General features: G+C 33.7%; 1 protein-coding gene across 5 annotated transcripts in view; it reads left to right on the top strand.

Annotated features, from left to right (window-relative positions):
• SENP6 (SUMO specific peptidase 6) overlaps positions 1 to 15,016 on the top strand; it is a 115,718-nt gene that overhangs the window by 79,157 nt on the left and 21,545 nt on the right. For 3 of the 5 annotated variants that reach the window (XM_037034359.1, XM_037034357.1, XM_037034356.1), the window contains 6 exons: positions 1,299 to 1,469; positions 7,638 to 7,671; positions 8,068 to 8,262; positions 9,307 to 9,533; positions 11,101 to 11,210; positions 11,323 to 11,439. In XM_037034359.1, the coding sequence (XP_036890254.1) occupies positions 1,299 to 1,469; positions 7,638 to 7,671; positions 8,068 to 8,262; positions 9,307 to 9,533; positions 11,101 to 11,210; positions 11,323 to 11,439 (854 nt within the window). The remainder of the gene's footprint in view (positions 1 to 1,298; positions 1,470 to 7,637; positions 7,672 to 8,067; positions 8,263 to 9,306; positions 9,534 to 11,100; positions 11,211 to 11,322; positions 11,440 to 15,016) is intronic. The other 2 variants (XM_037034358.1, XM_037034360.1) reach the window with 2 other exon arrangements.

Here is a 15,016-nt window from a genome sequence, read left to right as displayed (position 1 = left end):
CTGGAGGGCAATTTGGCAGTAATTATATACCAGGATTTAGCAGCAAAAATGCTTCTTGGAGAATAGTGTGTTATGGGAAAAAGTCAGAAAGAACTCAGATGTCGGCATAGGAGAGTGCAGTTAATAAATGATGGATTTCCTATATGGTAGTTATTGTGGGTGAACAGTTTTCAACCTGGCACACTGAACAGTTAGGGTTCCTGAGAGATTTTTCAGAGGCTCCTTGGGAGGTTGTGGATGACCCCATTTCTAGTCTGTCTCTCTACGGTGGATTCAGCTGGAGAAGCTCTTAAATGATCTATTTTATTATTGAGCTAAATAACATCTAATTTGAAGAAAGAATTCTAAAGCTAAAAAATGTTCTTAACTGCTCTGATAGGTTTCTGTTAATATCTAAGAAAATACTGATGATAAATCTATTAATAAGCCTGAAAAGAGCAGTTTACAGGTATAAATGTGTTGTTGTTTTAATATTTTTTTCTGTGAAACAGATCATGGAAATGTCTCTATAGGTGTAATGAGATTAGGCCTGTCTCTGCATTGCATGTCTTTCTTTTTTTTTTTTTTTTGTCAAGGTGATACTTTATTCTCTTGATGATGATAATAATGGAGTTTTAACATAACATTAATTACTTTTAATTTAAACTGTATACTTATATAAAATATTTTGTATTATGATTAATTTACATTTGGATTTGACTGAAATATAAAATCAAGTAGTTTAAAATTTTCAGTATTTAAAGAGGAATCCTTTTGTAATGTAAATAACCACTTCTCTAAATTACCCATTTTCTCTAAAGAATTGTTCATTTAATCAAGTATGATAGCCACCACCCGTATTACTAGCTAACTTTTATCTAGTATTTTACTGTGCATGAAGCACTGTGCTAAGATGCTTATAGGCTAGCTCATTTGAGTAGATACTCTTACTCTTCATATTTTACAGTTTATAAAACTAAAACTTATGGAATTGCTATTAAGTTTGCAAAATCAGATCATTAAAAGATGGTATAGCTGTGATTTGAAGCCAAGCAGTCTGATTCCCAGAGTACCATTTCTCACTGCTGTATTCTGAATTTTAAGTAATAACTAGCAAAAATATAACTATATAAAAAGAAGTGTTTAATATTATATAAAATCAACATGTTTCTACTTCATCTAACACGGCTGGGGTAATGTAATTATTATGTTTAGATCATTACATTTCTCATATTGGGTCTTCTTTGCATATATATAGTACTTAGTTTGCAGCCTCGTTTTAGTAACTTATTAAGTGAGAATTATTTTTTCTTTTTCAGTTTGGTAATTCTATTGTCAGCACACCTCTAAAGCGTCGCAAAGTGATTTCTCAAGAAACTTTAGTTGATCCTGTATCTTTAGGCTGCCCAAGTTCCTTTGACAGTGTCATTTTAAGCTGTCGAAGTATACGAGTAGGAACACTCTTTCGGCTATTAGTAGAGCCTGTAATTGTAAGTACATCTTTAAGCACTCATTGTACTAAATATAAGATTAAAAATTCTCTGACTAAGGCTAATATGTAGTACTTTAAAATCTGTAAGTTAAGTATTAAATTTAATAGAATATTAAAATTATTTAAAGATTTTATATTTATTTGTGTATATAACCAATTATAAATAGTTCCTCACCTTAAAAATCAGTGAGTAAAAAAATGTATCACAATTCAGTGTTCACCATAGTGACATATTCATTGTAGGAAGATACTTAGTATTTTCATTGAGTTAGAAAACTCCAAAATGTTAATCTTTTATTAAAAGATATGTTAATCTTTTATTCTTATGCCTGCTCAATGCATGAAAAGGGTATTTTAAAGAACATAAGGACAGAAAAAAGAGTCCAAAAGTTTAGAGTCCACAGAAATATGTCTTATAGCAGCACTAAGACTCCTAGAAATAGATTACTGGAATACAGTGGCCACCCAGAAGGCACTAGATTAGTTCACTGTCCAAAAAACACAAATGACTGTATATTTCTCTTACTGTTAGCTGTCATACTTGTTTTCTTAATTCTTTTACTGCTTCCAGTCCAATTCAGATGTGAATTTACTCTTTCAAATTTAATGTAATCTTCTTAACTAACCTTCTAGTCATCATCTATCTTCTTTCTAATGTGTTCGATGCATTGTTAGGAAATTAATCTTTGTTTAGCATTACAGTTATTTTGTAAAAGTTACTTTATAATTTCTTAATTTGGTCTGCCTGACTATTCTTTTCTAACCTTTCAAATTCTGTCTTCTAGTATTGTTCTTTATATATAAAGCAGTACCAATGAGAAAACTTTGTATCATATCAGGAAAGTTAAATGATAACTCTGTTATTTAAGTTATGGTAAATAGCTATTTATTTTCTAGGATTTATGATTCTAGGATAAATATAATCAAAAAGGGCCAAAAAACTTTGTAGGTTAGTTTATAGTGCAAAATGAAATGTGGACCTGATTTCTTATGAGAGAAAAACTGTATGGGAAATAAGCATTTTCTTCTTCATCAAAAAACTGTAGTTTCTCACAATTTCAAAACAAGAATATTAAGTACTCCAGAGAGTTAAAGCAAATTATGTGTAGATTATTCATTATTGCTCAATAACATTGTTACGTATCAAGGTTTTCAGGGATTTCGGAAGCTCTGTTTTGTTTTAAGCTTCCATGCTACAGGTTATCTTTACAGGTACTGTCAGGTGATGAAATATTTTTCTGTGTCTCTATACTTCTGAAATTTCCAGGGAAACCATGGAAGTTTTATGTTTCTTTCCACATATTATTTAGACCATCATTATTCAGAACTCCTTGGTATGATAATTAACTGTGATAATTTAGACATTTAGTTGAAAGTTGCATAGTCTCAAGTCTATCCGGGAAGAACTACATGAAAATTGGAATGAGTTTTTTTACATGAAAGTTACAGATTAGTACATAAATGATCTGGTGAAGAAAAACTAACTGTGAATTTACTATAAGAAATAAAAGGTAGGCCCTGACTAGTGTGGCTCAGTTAGTTGGTTGGGCATCATCCCACAAATCGAAGGTTCGCTGTGCGTTTGTGGGTTTGGTCCCGGCTGGGGCTACAAGAGGCAGCGGAACAAGGATTGATGTTTCTCATGTCCATGTTTCTATCCCTTGTCCATGTTTCTTTCCCTCTCTCCCTTCTGCCCCCTTTTTCAATAAATAAATAAAGTTTAACAAAACAGAAGAAATAAAAGGGAGTGTGTGTAATACAAAATGTGTTAATACAGGTTTCTTTTTATTTTTTATTTTTTTAAAATCTTTAAGATTTTTATTCATTCATCTTTAGAGGGGGGAGGGAAGGAAAGGAGAGAGGGAGAGAAACATCGATATATGTTTGCCTCTCAAGCATTCCTGGCTGGGAACTGGCCCGCAACCCAGGCATGTACCCTGCCTGGGAATCAAACCGCGGTCCCTTGGTTCGCAGGCCCGCAGTCAATCCACTGAGTTGCACCAGCCAGGGCAATGCAGGTTTCTTTTTAAAATTAAAATACTAAGTGAAATAATTTATCCAACAAATAGTTGTGCATATATGTGGAAGTTTGCAATCTGTTATTAACCTTCCTTGTACCACGGCATTTTCCCAGAGAACATTTTTGATAAGGTATAGTGGATCTGTAATTTCTTCTGATACTGTATTTTAAAAGTTGATTTGACATTTTCTTTTTGAACATAATTTGCTTTGTTTTGCAGTGAAACAATTTATCTGCCATGTCATTGTTAATGTGAGAAACAGATTTTAAATATTTTTTGTTTCAAATGTTTTATCAGATTTTGTAGCCATTTATTATTAGGTAAATTATTTTAAATTGACTTAGTGTTACAGTTGGCACCATCTTAGAAGTACCAGTTTTATTTAAAAGCAAATCTTTTATTTAACCAGAAAATGAATTACTAAAAATACCATGTAATAATTAATACTTATATAATTTAGTTACATACATTTTTAAATGGGAAATGTCTCATGCAACAATTGTATTCAAATGCTCCTACTTTAGTGTTTATATCTCATTGCTGTTTTTTGAGTCATCTAACATACTTTTCTAGAGCTATAACTTTAGTTTCTGTATCTCTAATTAACATGTTGCTTTCCAGTGAAACCAATTAATGTATTACTTTTAAATATGATATTTAGAATATCTATTTGGCGAAATTCTAGAATTTGCAGTTGTTATAATTATAAATTTATTTTGTGTTTTCTTGCTTCTTTTTTTTGTATTGTGAAAATTTTCAAACAGAAGAGTTGAATTTTACAGTAAACATTCATAAAACTTCCAACTAGATTCTGTCATTAGCATTTTACTAAATTTGCTATTTTTTGAAAGTATATTTATTGATTATGCTGTTAATAGTTGTCCCAATTTTTCCTCCTTTGTTGCCCCTCTGCCTGGTATTCCCCTTCCCTCCAGTGACCCCCACCCTCTTAGTTCAGGTCCATGAATTGTGCATGTAAGTTCTGTGTCTTCTCCATTGTTTGTACTGTGCTTATAATCCCTTTGTCTATTTTGTACCTACCCAATTATGCTTCTAAATACTTATTCCTTTTTCCCCATTCTACCCCTTCCCCCTCCCAGATGATAGATAACCCTCTTGATGATCTCCATATCTATGATTCTATTCCTCTTCTAGTTATTTTCTTAGTTTGTTTTTTGTTTTGTAAGACTCAGTTCGTGATAGTTGTGAGTTTGTTGTCATTTTAATGTCCATAGTTTTTATCTTCTTCTATTTCTTAAATAAGACTCTTTAACATTTCATATCATAGGCGCTTATGATGATGAAATCCTTTAGCTTTACCCTGCCTGGGAAGCACTTTATCTGTCTTTCCATTCTAAATGGTAGCTTTGCTGGTTAGAGTGATCTTGGTTGTAGGTCCTCGCTTTTCATCACTTTGTATACTTCTTGCTAGTCCCTTCTTTCCTGCAGAGGTTTTTTATTTTTTTTTGAGAAATCAGTTGATAGTCTCATGGGAGTGCCTTTGCAGGTAACTCTGCCTTTTTCTTGCTGCTTTTAACATTCTCTCCTTACCCCTAACCTGTGGCATTTTAATTATGATGTTGTCTTGGTGTGGGCCTCTTTGGATCCTACTTGTTTGGGACTATCTGTGCTTCCTGGACTTGTATGTCTGTTTTCTTCACCAAATTAGGAAAAGTTTTTTTTTTCATTATTTTTTCAAATAAGTTTTCAGTTTCTTGCTCTTCCTCTTCTCTTTCTGCCATCCCTATGATTCATGTGTTGGCACTTTTGGAGATGTCGCAGTTTTCTTAAACTCTCTTCGCTTTCATTTTTTTAATTCTATTTCTTCATTTTGTTGTGGTTGAATGTTTATTTCTTCCTTATATTCCAAATTGTTAATTTGAATTCCAGCTTCCTTCCCTTCACTGTTGGTTTCCTGTGGACTTTTCTTTATTTCTCTTAGTATAGCTTTCATTTCTTCCCTTATGCTTTTGCTGCATTCAGTGAGATCTTTGAGCATTTTGATCCACCTGTGTTTTGAACTCTGGTAGGTTGGCTTTCTCTGAACTGCTGAGTTCTTTTTCTGTGGTTCTATTCTATTCCTTCATTTGGGCCATATATCTTTGCTGATTTTGGAGGCCTCCCTGTGTCTGTGTACTAGGTAGAGCCTCTTTGATTTCCTGTCTTAAAGCACCTGTTAAGTTGTATGGGGCAGAGCCTTAGCTATTCGCTGAGGTGGGGCACCCTTCTTTATGGCTATGTGGGCAGGGGAAGAGGAATCAAAAGGGGCCAGTGCCGCTGTTGGCTAACTTCTGGGTGCTTGCCTGGTACTTGCCCATTTCCAGTCACTTCACTCACTTCCTGTATGTGACTGGCACCCCTCCAGCTGTTATCCTGGTTGGATTCTCAGTGTTGGTGGGTTTGCATACATTCTGGGCTCTCTTGAGAAACTGTGAGTTTTGTCTGCTGCCCCAGCCTCCGTTGGATTTATAGCCAGAAGTTATGAGGCCCTATTTTTTCCTGATGCTGAAATGCTGGGCTGTGTGGTCTGGCCTGGGGTGGCTCTTGTGTCTCCATGATTTTTATCCACCTCATATGAATGTGGGCCCATCTGTTCAGCTGGCCACCACCTTGCTTCGCTGCCTCTGCTCTTGCAGCCACCACACCACTTCTTCTCTTTCCTAATCCCACATTTCCCTCCCCCCTCTGCCCCCCGGTTGGATACAGCATCTTTAAATCCTTGGTTGTCAGAGTTCCATACAGTTCTCGGTGTTTTTCTGACACTTCCGGGAGTTTTTCAATTTTAAGTTAGTTTTGTTCTGTCTTATGGTTGTGTGATGAGGTGAAGCATGTCCACCTATGCCTCTATCTTGACCAGAAGCCCCAGTTTTATTTTTCATGTATCTGTTCATCCCTCTGTGTATTGGGTCATCTTTTTTTTAATGCATTTTGAATTTCTTGCCTCCTTTGATTCTTTTAACTTATGTAAACATGCAAAATGATTATTCATTCAGGGTGTATCAGGCTTATTTGTCTCCTTCACATTAAAACAGTTAGCAGATTATCTTTTTATGACATAACAACCAATAATAACTGATTTAGGCAAGATGTTTCTTATATGTTAAAATCATTGGGTGAAAGGTTATTAAGAAACAGGATATTTAAGTGTCTCTCCACTGATTATCATTTAATTACAAAGGGAAAACTATATCTTTACAGTGGAAAGACTTGGCACACTGTTTTCAAGTGATTAAGCTTGTACCAGCAGTGTGGCTGTCTGGCATCATGTCCAGTATGATGCAGTCTAGGATGTTGTACAGTTTGCAGAACCAAGCCTAGATTTTTCGAAGGCTGTGTCATGAAGAACAGAGGGAGATTTCTTTCTGGTCCAGACAAGAGTAGACAAAGAGGCTACCTTGAAAGAAACATCAACTGGAGAAGAGTTGAGGCAGCAGTTAAAGGACAACTTTGAGCGGTTGGAGAAGTTTGAGTATGAACTGAACTGTATGTTGAATGAAGTTAATTTTGATTTTCTTAGATGTTGTAATGAACCTCTGCCTTTATGCTGGTTCGGCAAAAAGGAGATGACTATATACATAGATAAAATGAGTATATGTTGCAAGATATTAACAGTGAATCTAGGTAATGGCATTCAGGTATTTAATATTCTGTCAACTTTTTTTGAAGTTAAGAGAAATAAACCAACAGTATAAGAATGTTCTCAGTACTTGAATAAAAAAGATGAAGCCTATCTCTGGCCAATATGGTTCAGTTGGTTGGAGGGTCGTCTTCCCATAAACTGAAAGGTTGCAGGTTTGATTTCTGGTCGGAGCATGTGCCTGTGTTGCAGGTTTGGTCCCCTTTCGGGACATATATGAGAAGCAACCTATCAATGTTTCTTTCCCTCTTTCACTCCCTCTCTTCCCCTCTGAAATCAATAAGCATGTCTTCAGGTGAGGTCTTAAAAAAATAAAGATGAATCCTACCATTCTGTACCTTTCTGAGATAATTTAGGAGTGAGGAAGATATTTTATATTTAAGCACATGGCAGAAAATTCAGTTCTGCCCTCTGTAGTCTGAGTACCAAATAGGATGTCATTTAGGGGGTGTTTGTAGAAAAGTCTTCATAAATCTAGATTGGCACTAATTTGTCTTATTTTTTTTAGTTTTGTTTAGATTTTATCAAGATACAGCTAGAAGGTAAGCTATTATATGTCTCCTTACTTAAGCTTTGTTTATACTAAAGCACTTTATAGGAATAAAAGATCACATTACATTCATAGAATTCATGAAGATGATTAGTTATCACATTTTCTTAGCAAAAGGCATGTCTTCATAGTGTAATTTCATTCTGTAACATCATAAACCTTTTTTTAATTTTGCAAGTATACTTCATTGGAAACCTCTTTTCATTTGGGAAAAATGTAGAAGCTTCTTTAAGATAGTTATAAAGATTTTTCATTTCCCATTATAAATTACTATTTACAGAGCATAATAAATGTGTTTAAGTTTGAACTTGTATTTTCTTATACTTTATTTATGATTTTCCCATTTTAAGAATGGATTTGTTTTCCAATTCTATTTGTTTTCCTCCAGAACCAGAAAATGATCCTGTAGGGTTTATTTTATATACCTCTGATCTAACTAAATGTGAATGCTGTAATGTCCGAAAATTACCAGTAGTGTTTCTTCAGACAGTACCAACAGTTTACCAAAAACTGAGCATGCAACTACAAATGAATATGGAGGATAAAGTTTGGAATGATTGCAAAGGAATAAGTAAGTTTACAAGTAAGTTATATAGAATGGATTGTAATACATATAATTCATTGAATAGCAAAATGTGAGTATACTTTGCTAGATCTCTTAGATATATATTATATTATGTTATAATCCTTATAGGGACTTACTAAGATAGATACTACTTTTCCCATTTTACAGCTGAGGAAAGCCCATAAAGTGGAAGGTCTGATGATAAAACACAGGTTTACCCATTCAGCAAGTTTTCAGAATAGTTAAAACTCAGAAAGTCTGCACTTTTTAACATTTGTATTATCTGACTACAATGATTAAATTTTTTTTAATTAGTTTACTTTCAGTATTATTTTGTATTGGTTCAGGTGTACAGCATAGGGGTTAGATAAAGTGATTATTTTTAATGCACTGATAGGTGCTAAGTATTAATCAGTCATATATATTGGGAATCCTTGAAACTTAGTTTGAATAGGAAGTTTACAAGTTTGTAGAATTTTTCTTCACTTGTTATAATAAATGATATGGTTCTCCAGATTGTTTCTATTCACCTCTATCATTTATGGCATAGCATGACCAGTTATAAAATAAATTGTTTTCAGCACTAATTGCTGCTTCAGCTTAATGGTGAATAGATGATAGCTTGTAGTAAAGCTGCTAGAGTTGCTACATTACTTAATAGCAGTGTTTACAGTCAAATTCTCTAGAGATACTATCAGTTCACTTGGAAATTTCTTATTTGTGTTTGACAAAAATGGTAATTGATATATGTTTAAAACTAGAAATATATTTAGGGTACTATTAGGTGAAGTAAATTAGTTATACCCATGAATGGATGTGCTCTTCAGCTACTGCTAGAGTAATATGTTCTGGTTCCTTTCTCTTCATAATTTAGATGATAGGTAACACTGCCACTGGTCTTTATTTCATATTTATTGTAAATCCACTGTATGCCAAACATTGTTTTGAACATTGATACCAGGATTTCTGGTGATGTTATTGGAATAACTAGTTGTTACTACTTTTCTAATAGCTTCCTATTTACTTATTTTTTCTTCTGAATTTGTACTAATTTCTTTACAGATTTGGAAGGACAATATATAATTTTAATTTTTCAAAATGGCCTTGATCATCAAACAAATGCGGCATTTGAAAGTATCATTGCGGCAATTGGTAAAAAGAATAATTTGTCCAATTTTTTTGCAAAAATTCCCTTTGAAGAAGCCAATAGCAGGCTTGTTGCCTGTACAAGAACCTATGAAGAAAACATCAAAGGAAGTTGTGTGCAAAAAGAAAACAAAATGAAAAATGTAATTATGTCTTTTAATTTTTTAAAATACAACCTTAAGTAATGTGTAGCTTTAAAGGGAAATATGTTTTATTGTAGTACTACTCATTTCAGAGTTAGATTCTCTTTATTCCCATTTCAGAATTAGTTGCTTTTATATGCAATTTGTAAATTGTCTTGTGTCAAAATATAACAGTGAATAGGTGACTTAAGACACAAATAGTACTTGACACAGGTCTCAGAAACATTTTTAGTTTCTTTCCACACTCTATTTTGTCTTCACTTTTCATCTCTTTTTCTCTCATTTTCAGCTTACCTTTACATACACTACTACATTCCAGTCTTTTATTACCCTCTTTCTTAAATTTGCTGGTAGTTCCCAGTGATGCCATTGGCTTCAGTACAAACAAAGGACTTTTGGTCCCTGATGTATTTATATGTAACATATGCATACATGGTTGAAAACTTGGGATGTGAAGAATACTTCCCTTACTGACTGTCACCAAAGTAGCTAATTTTAGAATAAGCAATATAGTAGGTAACTCTGAAGCCACCTGAACCAGAGGCTACAGTACTATTATAATATGTAGTATAATGTTAAATAATACAAATATAACTTAAATACTCTATAAATTTGTCCCCTACCACAGCAGCTAAATTTTGCTGACTTAAGTTATTAGGAACACTTAAAGTGTTTCAACCTGGCCTCATCAGAGAGGAGCTCTTCATATAGTTAGTAGGTTGAGGAAATGAGAAGAAGGAAGGGGAGTCATTCTCCTGCTTCTGCAGAATTCTCTGTAGGAGATAATTTCAGAGGAAAAAAGAGCTCTTCCTTCATTTGGGACCGAAGCTCATTTAACTTAGGTTGGTTCCCTCAGCCTCTGTGCTCATACAGTATGAATTGCCCAGCCACTGAACTTAGGTTGGCCTCCACTGCTAGAAGAAAAAAATACTGTTTCTATTCTTTGGATTTTTTAATATAATCTAATTTATTATGGGTGGTAGAGATTTTAGAGAGAGACGATACCAAAAATAATTGTTACAATAATTGGAAGAATATTATTGAACCAGAAGGTACAGATTTAAAAAAAAAAAAACTAGACCCTAGTTTTTCCTGTTTATTATTTTAACTTAAAAAAATAAAGTATTCTTTTTCCATCATGTTGTAATTGAAATAAGCTAGGTGATAAAAGGCAAATACCATATGATCTCACCTATAAGTGGAACCTAATCATTAACAAAACAAACAAGTGAGCAAAATATACTTGAGACATGGAAATAAAGGACAAACTGACAGTGATCAGAGGGGAGTGGGAAGGGAGATAATCAGGGAAATAAAGGGAAGGGTCAAGTCAAGGAGCACGTATAAAGGACCCTTGGACAAAGACCATGGAGTGGGGAATGGATTGAATGTGGAATATGGCGGGTGGACAGGGTACGGACAGTAGTGAGGGGAAAATAAGGATAACTGTACTTGAACAATAATGAAAAAATAAATAATTTTTTTAAAAAAGCATTCTTGCTTCGTGCTTACTATTTTTGTAGAAAACCCTGACTTTGTGAATTGGTTATTTAATTTCCTTTTCCAGGTACCCCTGGAATCTAAAACACAACTTAAAAGCAAACAAGAATTCCAGTTTTTTGATGATGAAGAAGAAACTGGAGAAAGTCACACCATCTTCATGGGCCCTGTAGAAAAGTGAGAGAATTACATTTGCAACACTTTTAAATTTCTTTTCTGTTTTATTACATTGTAATTATATATACATATATATTTGATAATCTGCTTTTTAAAAACATTTTTGTTACAGATTGATAGTATATCCACCACCTCCAGCTAAGGGAGGTATCTCCGTTACTAATGAGGACCTGCACTGTCTAAGTGAAGGAGAATTTTTAAATGATGTTATTATAGACTTTTATTTGAAGTAAGTTAATTTTCTACTAACCTTTTAGTGAATCTTTAACATCCTATAATATATATCTTTGTTTTCTAGAGTCAAAACAGTTTGGGATTTGAATTTCATCACTGCCACTTAGTGTGGAAAGTTATTTAATGTCTTTACCTGTGCTTCTTCATTTTAAAAATGAGGAGAATAAAGATATCTGAAAGGGTTATAAGGCTTAAATAAGACAATACATGTTAAGCATTAGGAGAAATCTCTGGCACATGGGAAGTGTTCTTAAATAATAGCTTATTGTTATTTTTACAGATTTTAAGCCTTTAAAAACTACTATCCTAGGTTAGGCAGATATTTCTTGAGCAAGCACAAAATTCTGATTTGTACTTACTTACTTCAATAAACATTCACCAAGTACCAGCTATGTACCAAGTACTGTGTTAGAAGTTTATAGTATTGTGGGGAACACAAATAATGGGATTAAAGCATTGATAGAAGACACAGTAGAAAAAGAATTCTTCATTCTTTTTTGAGGTTGGGAAATATGAGAGACCAAGAAGCTTTCCGGGAAGAGTTTACATCATGACCCTGTATACACATGCATATACATGTATGTGCAGTGTGTTTATACATGTATAAATTTGTATGTGTTTATTGGTTTGTGATATAAAATGGTGTACATATGAAACAAAACAAGTATCCGTGTGCCTGGTGCTCTCCAATGCTTTGTTTATTCAAATGTATTTCATAGAACAAAACAATTAAAAAAAATTCTTGATTGTTGAAAGCTGCTGAATGATTTTATAGCTTATTAGTGGTTGCAGTCTATTGTTCCAGGAAAGAAAACATTGTTATAAAGAGTGATAGTTTTGATCAGAGAAGTGATATTGTAATTGGGTTTCCTTAAGATCATTTTGACAAGTATTTTTATTGTGGACATCTAGATGGGAAATGATTTAAGAATTTAATTGAGGTGATATAAGCCTAATTAATCATTTTAGTTTGAATGAAGAGGAAATAATGAAATGTTTTAAGAGGTAGAGCTGTTTAGCAGGACCCCAGGCCTGAATGAATGAATGTTAAGAAGGATAGAAATGGGTGCCAAATAACTCTAGTTTTCTAACTAAGGAGACCTGCTACACAGTGATTTTGCCACACACTGAAGGAAGGAGTGCAGAAGTGGAGTAGGTTTTCGTAGGGGAGAGGAGATACTCTGTTTAGGTGTCTGATACAATAAAAGGGACAGTGTCAATAAACAGTTGACTATATGGATCTGGATGTCAGTTGAGTTCTGGCTTGGAGACATATAGTTAGGAGGCTTTACTTTGCAAGTAGTAGTTTAATTATGAGAATCAATCAAATTAGGTAGAGATATAAAATGAGAGAAAAAGCTATAAAGACAGAACCTGGAGAGTAGATTTAGATAAACAGGGAGGAAAGTGGCTCCCATGAATAAATTCTGAAGGTATTTGAGAGGTAAGAAGAAAAAATCCAGAGAGACTGATGATAAAATTGAAGGCAGGTGAAAGCTTTAAAGGAGAATACATTTAGTGGTATCAGTACAGCAGAGGTCAAGGCAGTAAATGCTAAGTAACTATGGTTACAGTGACCCTAAGCTTAAATGGCATCCAATGTAGAGCCAGACTTCACCCTGGTCCATGAGGATAATGAGATATTCTTCCCCATCTCCATCTGGTGGAGGGTACTAGTGGAGGCCTAGTGGAAAGTCTTCCATGCCTATCCATCAGTAACATGGAGCCCTTCCAGGTTAATGATAGCCTTGTACAGAACCTGAACCTCCACCCCCAACCTGGCAGTAATGAAGTGGTGCCCACTTCAGACAATGGAGTGTGTGCCAGGAAAAGCCTGGTTAAACACAAAAATTAAATGAGATTCAGAGTCTTATAATACTTAGAATGTTCAGATTTTAATTTAAAATTTTTTTTTTTTTACCAAGAACCACAGAGATTTCAAACTGAATGAGAAAAGACAACCAATAGATAGTCAACACTGAGATAGCATAGGTATTAGAATTATCTGACAAAGATTAGAAACCATCCATCATAAAAATTATTTATGAACAATTATGAACTCATGAAACTTGTTGGCAGAGTGGATTAAGCAACACAGCCCAACTTTGTCCTATCTATTAAAAACCACACTTAGTAGATAATAATACAAGTAAGTTGAAAGGAAAAGGGTGGAAAAAGATACAGCATGCAAGTATTAAAAGAAAGCGGGAGTTACTATATTAATATCAGATAAAATAAACTTCAGAACAAAGACAATTAATTACCAGGGATAAAGAGGGACATTATATAGTAATACATCAGTGAATCCATCCAGAAGACTTAGAAGTCCTTATTGGATATGTGGCATACAACAGTGCTACAAAATATGTGAAGCAAAAATGGATAGATCTAAGGGTAAGAAGATAAGAAACAGAAAAATTCACAAATATAGCTGGAGACTTTAATTCCCCTCTCTCAACAATTGATAGAACAACTAAAAAAAAATCAACAATGATACATAAAAGAATGTGAACACCATCAACCAACAGGATTTACCTAACATCAAAGAGTGATACTGTATTCCTATTTGTGTTAACTATACCCCCTTTCAAAGACACTATTTTTCCTTTTGAGGAGTTGATGGTAATGGATTATGTTGCATTAAGTTATAAATGTGTCATAGAATTGCCGGGCAAGAGAAACTACTTTAGATTTTAAATGCCTAATTTTGCAGATGTAGATCCATTTGAGACCTGACATTTAATGATAAGTTCAAAGTTCTTAATACCTAAATCAAAAGATGTTACTTCTTACAAACCACCAACAAGGATATGAAAAGATCCTCAACATTGTTAATCATCAGAGAAATATAAGTCAAAACCAAAATGAATGTGGACAAATGGCAACCTTTGTACTGCTGGTAGGAGTATAAAATGGTACAGCCAATACTGAAAATGGTATGGTGGTTTCTCAAAAATTAAAAATAAACTAGCACTGTATGATATAACAACTCCATGTCTGGGTATATGTCTAAAAGAATTGAAAGGAGGGTTTCAAAGAGATATTTGCGCACCCATGTTCATAATAGCACTTACTCATAATAGTCAATATAGAAGCAACCCAAACTGTCCATTGATAGGTGGGTAGGTAAATGAAATGTGTTATATACATACCGTGCAATATTATTATTCCTTTAAAAAGAAGGAAATCTGTCACATGCTACAACATGACTGAATCTGGAAAATATTGTGTAAAGTGAAGTAAGCCAGTACAAAAATACAAATACTGTGTAAGTTACACTTAGGTAATTGAAGTAGTCAAATTCATAGAAAATGAAAGTAAATAATGGTTACCAGGGCCAGGGAATTATTATTTAATGGATGTAGGGTTTCAGGTTTGCAAGTTAAAAAAGGTCTGGAGATTGGGAATATACTTAACACTACTGAACTGTACACTTAAAAATGGTTAAGATTGCAAATTTTATGTATTTTTTATAATTAAAAATGTTATCTCTTAATCCTACTATATACTTAATGAACCAAGTTATTGAAAAGTTTCAAGTGAATAAGAACAACACTGCTGTTGTTGGATGA

This window comes from Sturnira hondurensis, unplaced genomic scaffold (assembly GCF_014824575.4).
Source record: "Sturnira hondurensis isolate 20B ecotype Veracruz unplaced genomic scaffold, ASM1482457v3 Scaffold0022136, whole genome shotgun sequence".
NCBI lineage: Eukaryota > Metazoa > Chordata > Mammalia > Chiroptera > Phyllostomidae > Sturnira > Sturnira hondurensis.
Note: the sequence above shows the minus strand (reverse complement) of the source record. Positions and strands in the feature narration are given on the sequence as shown.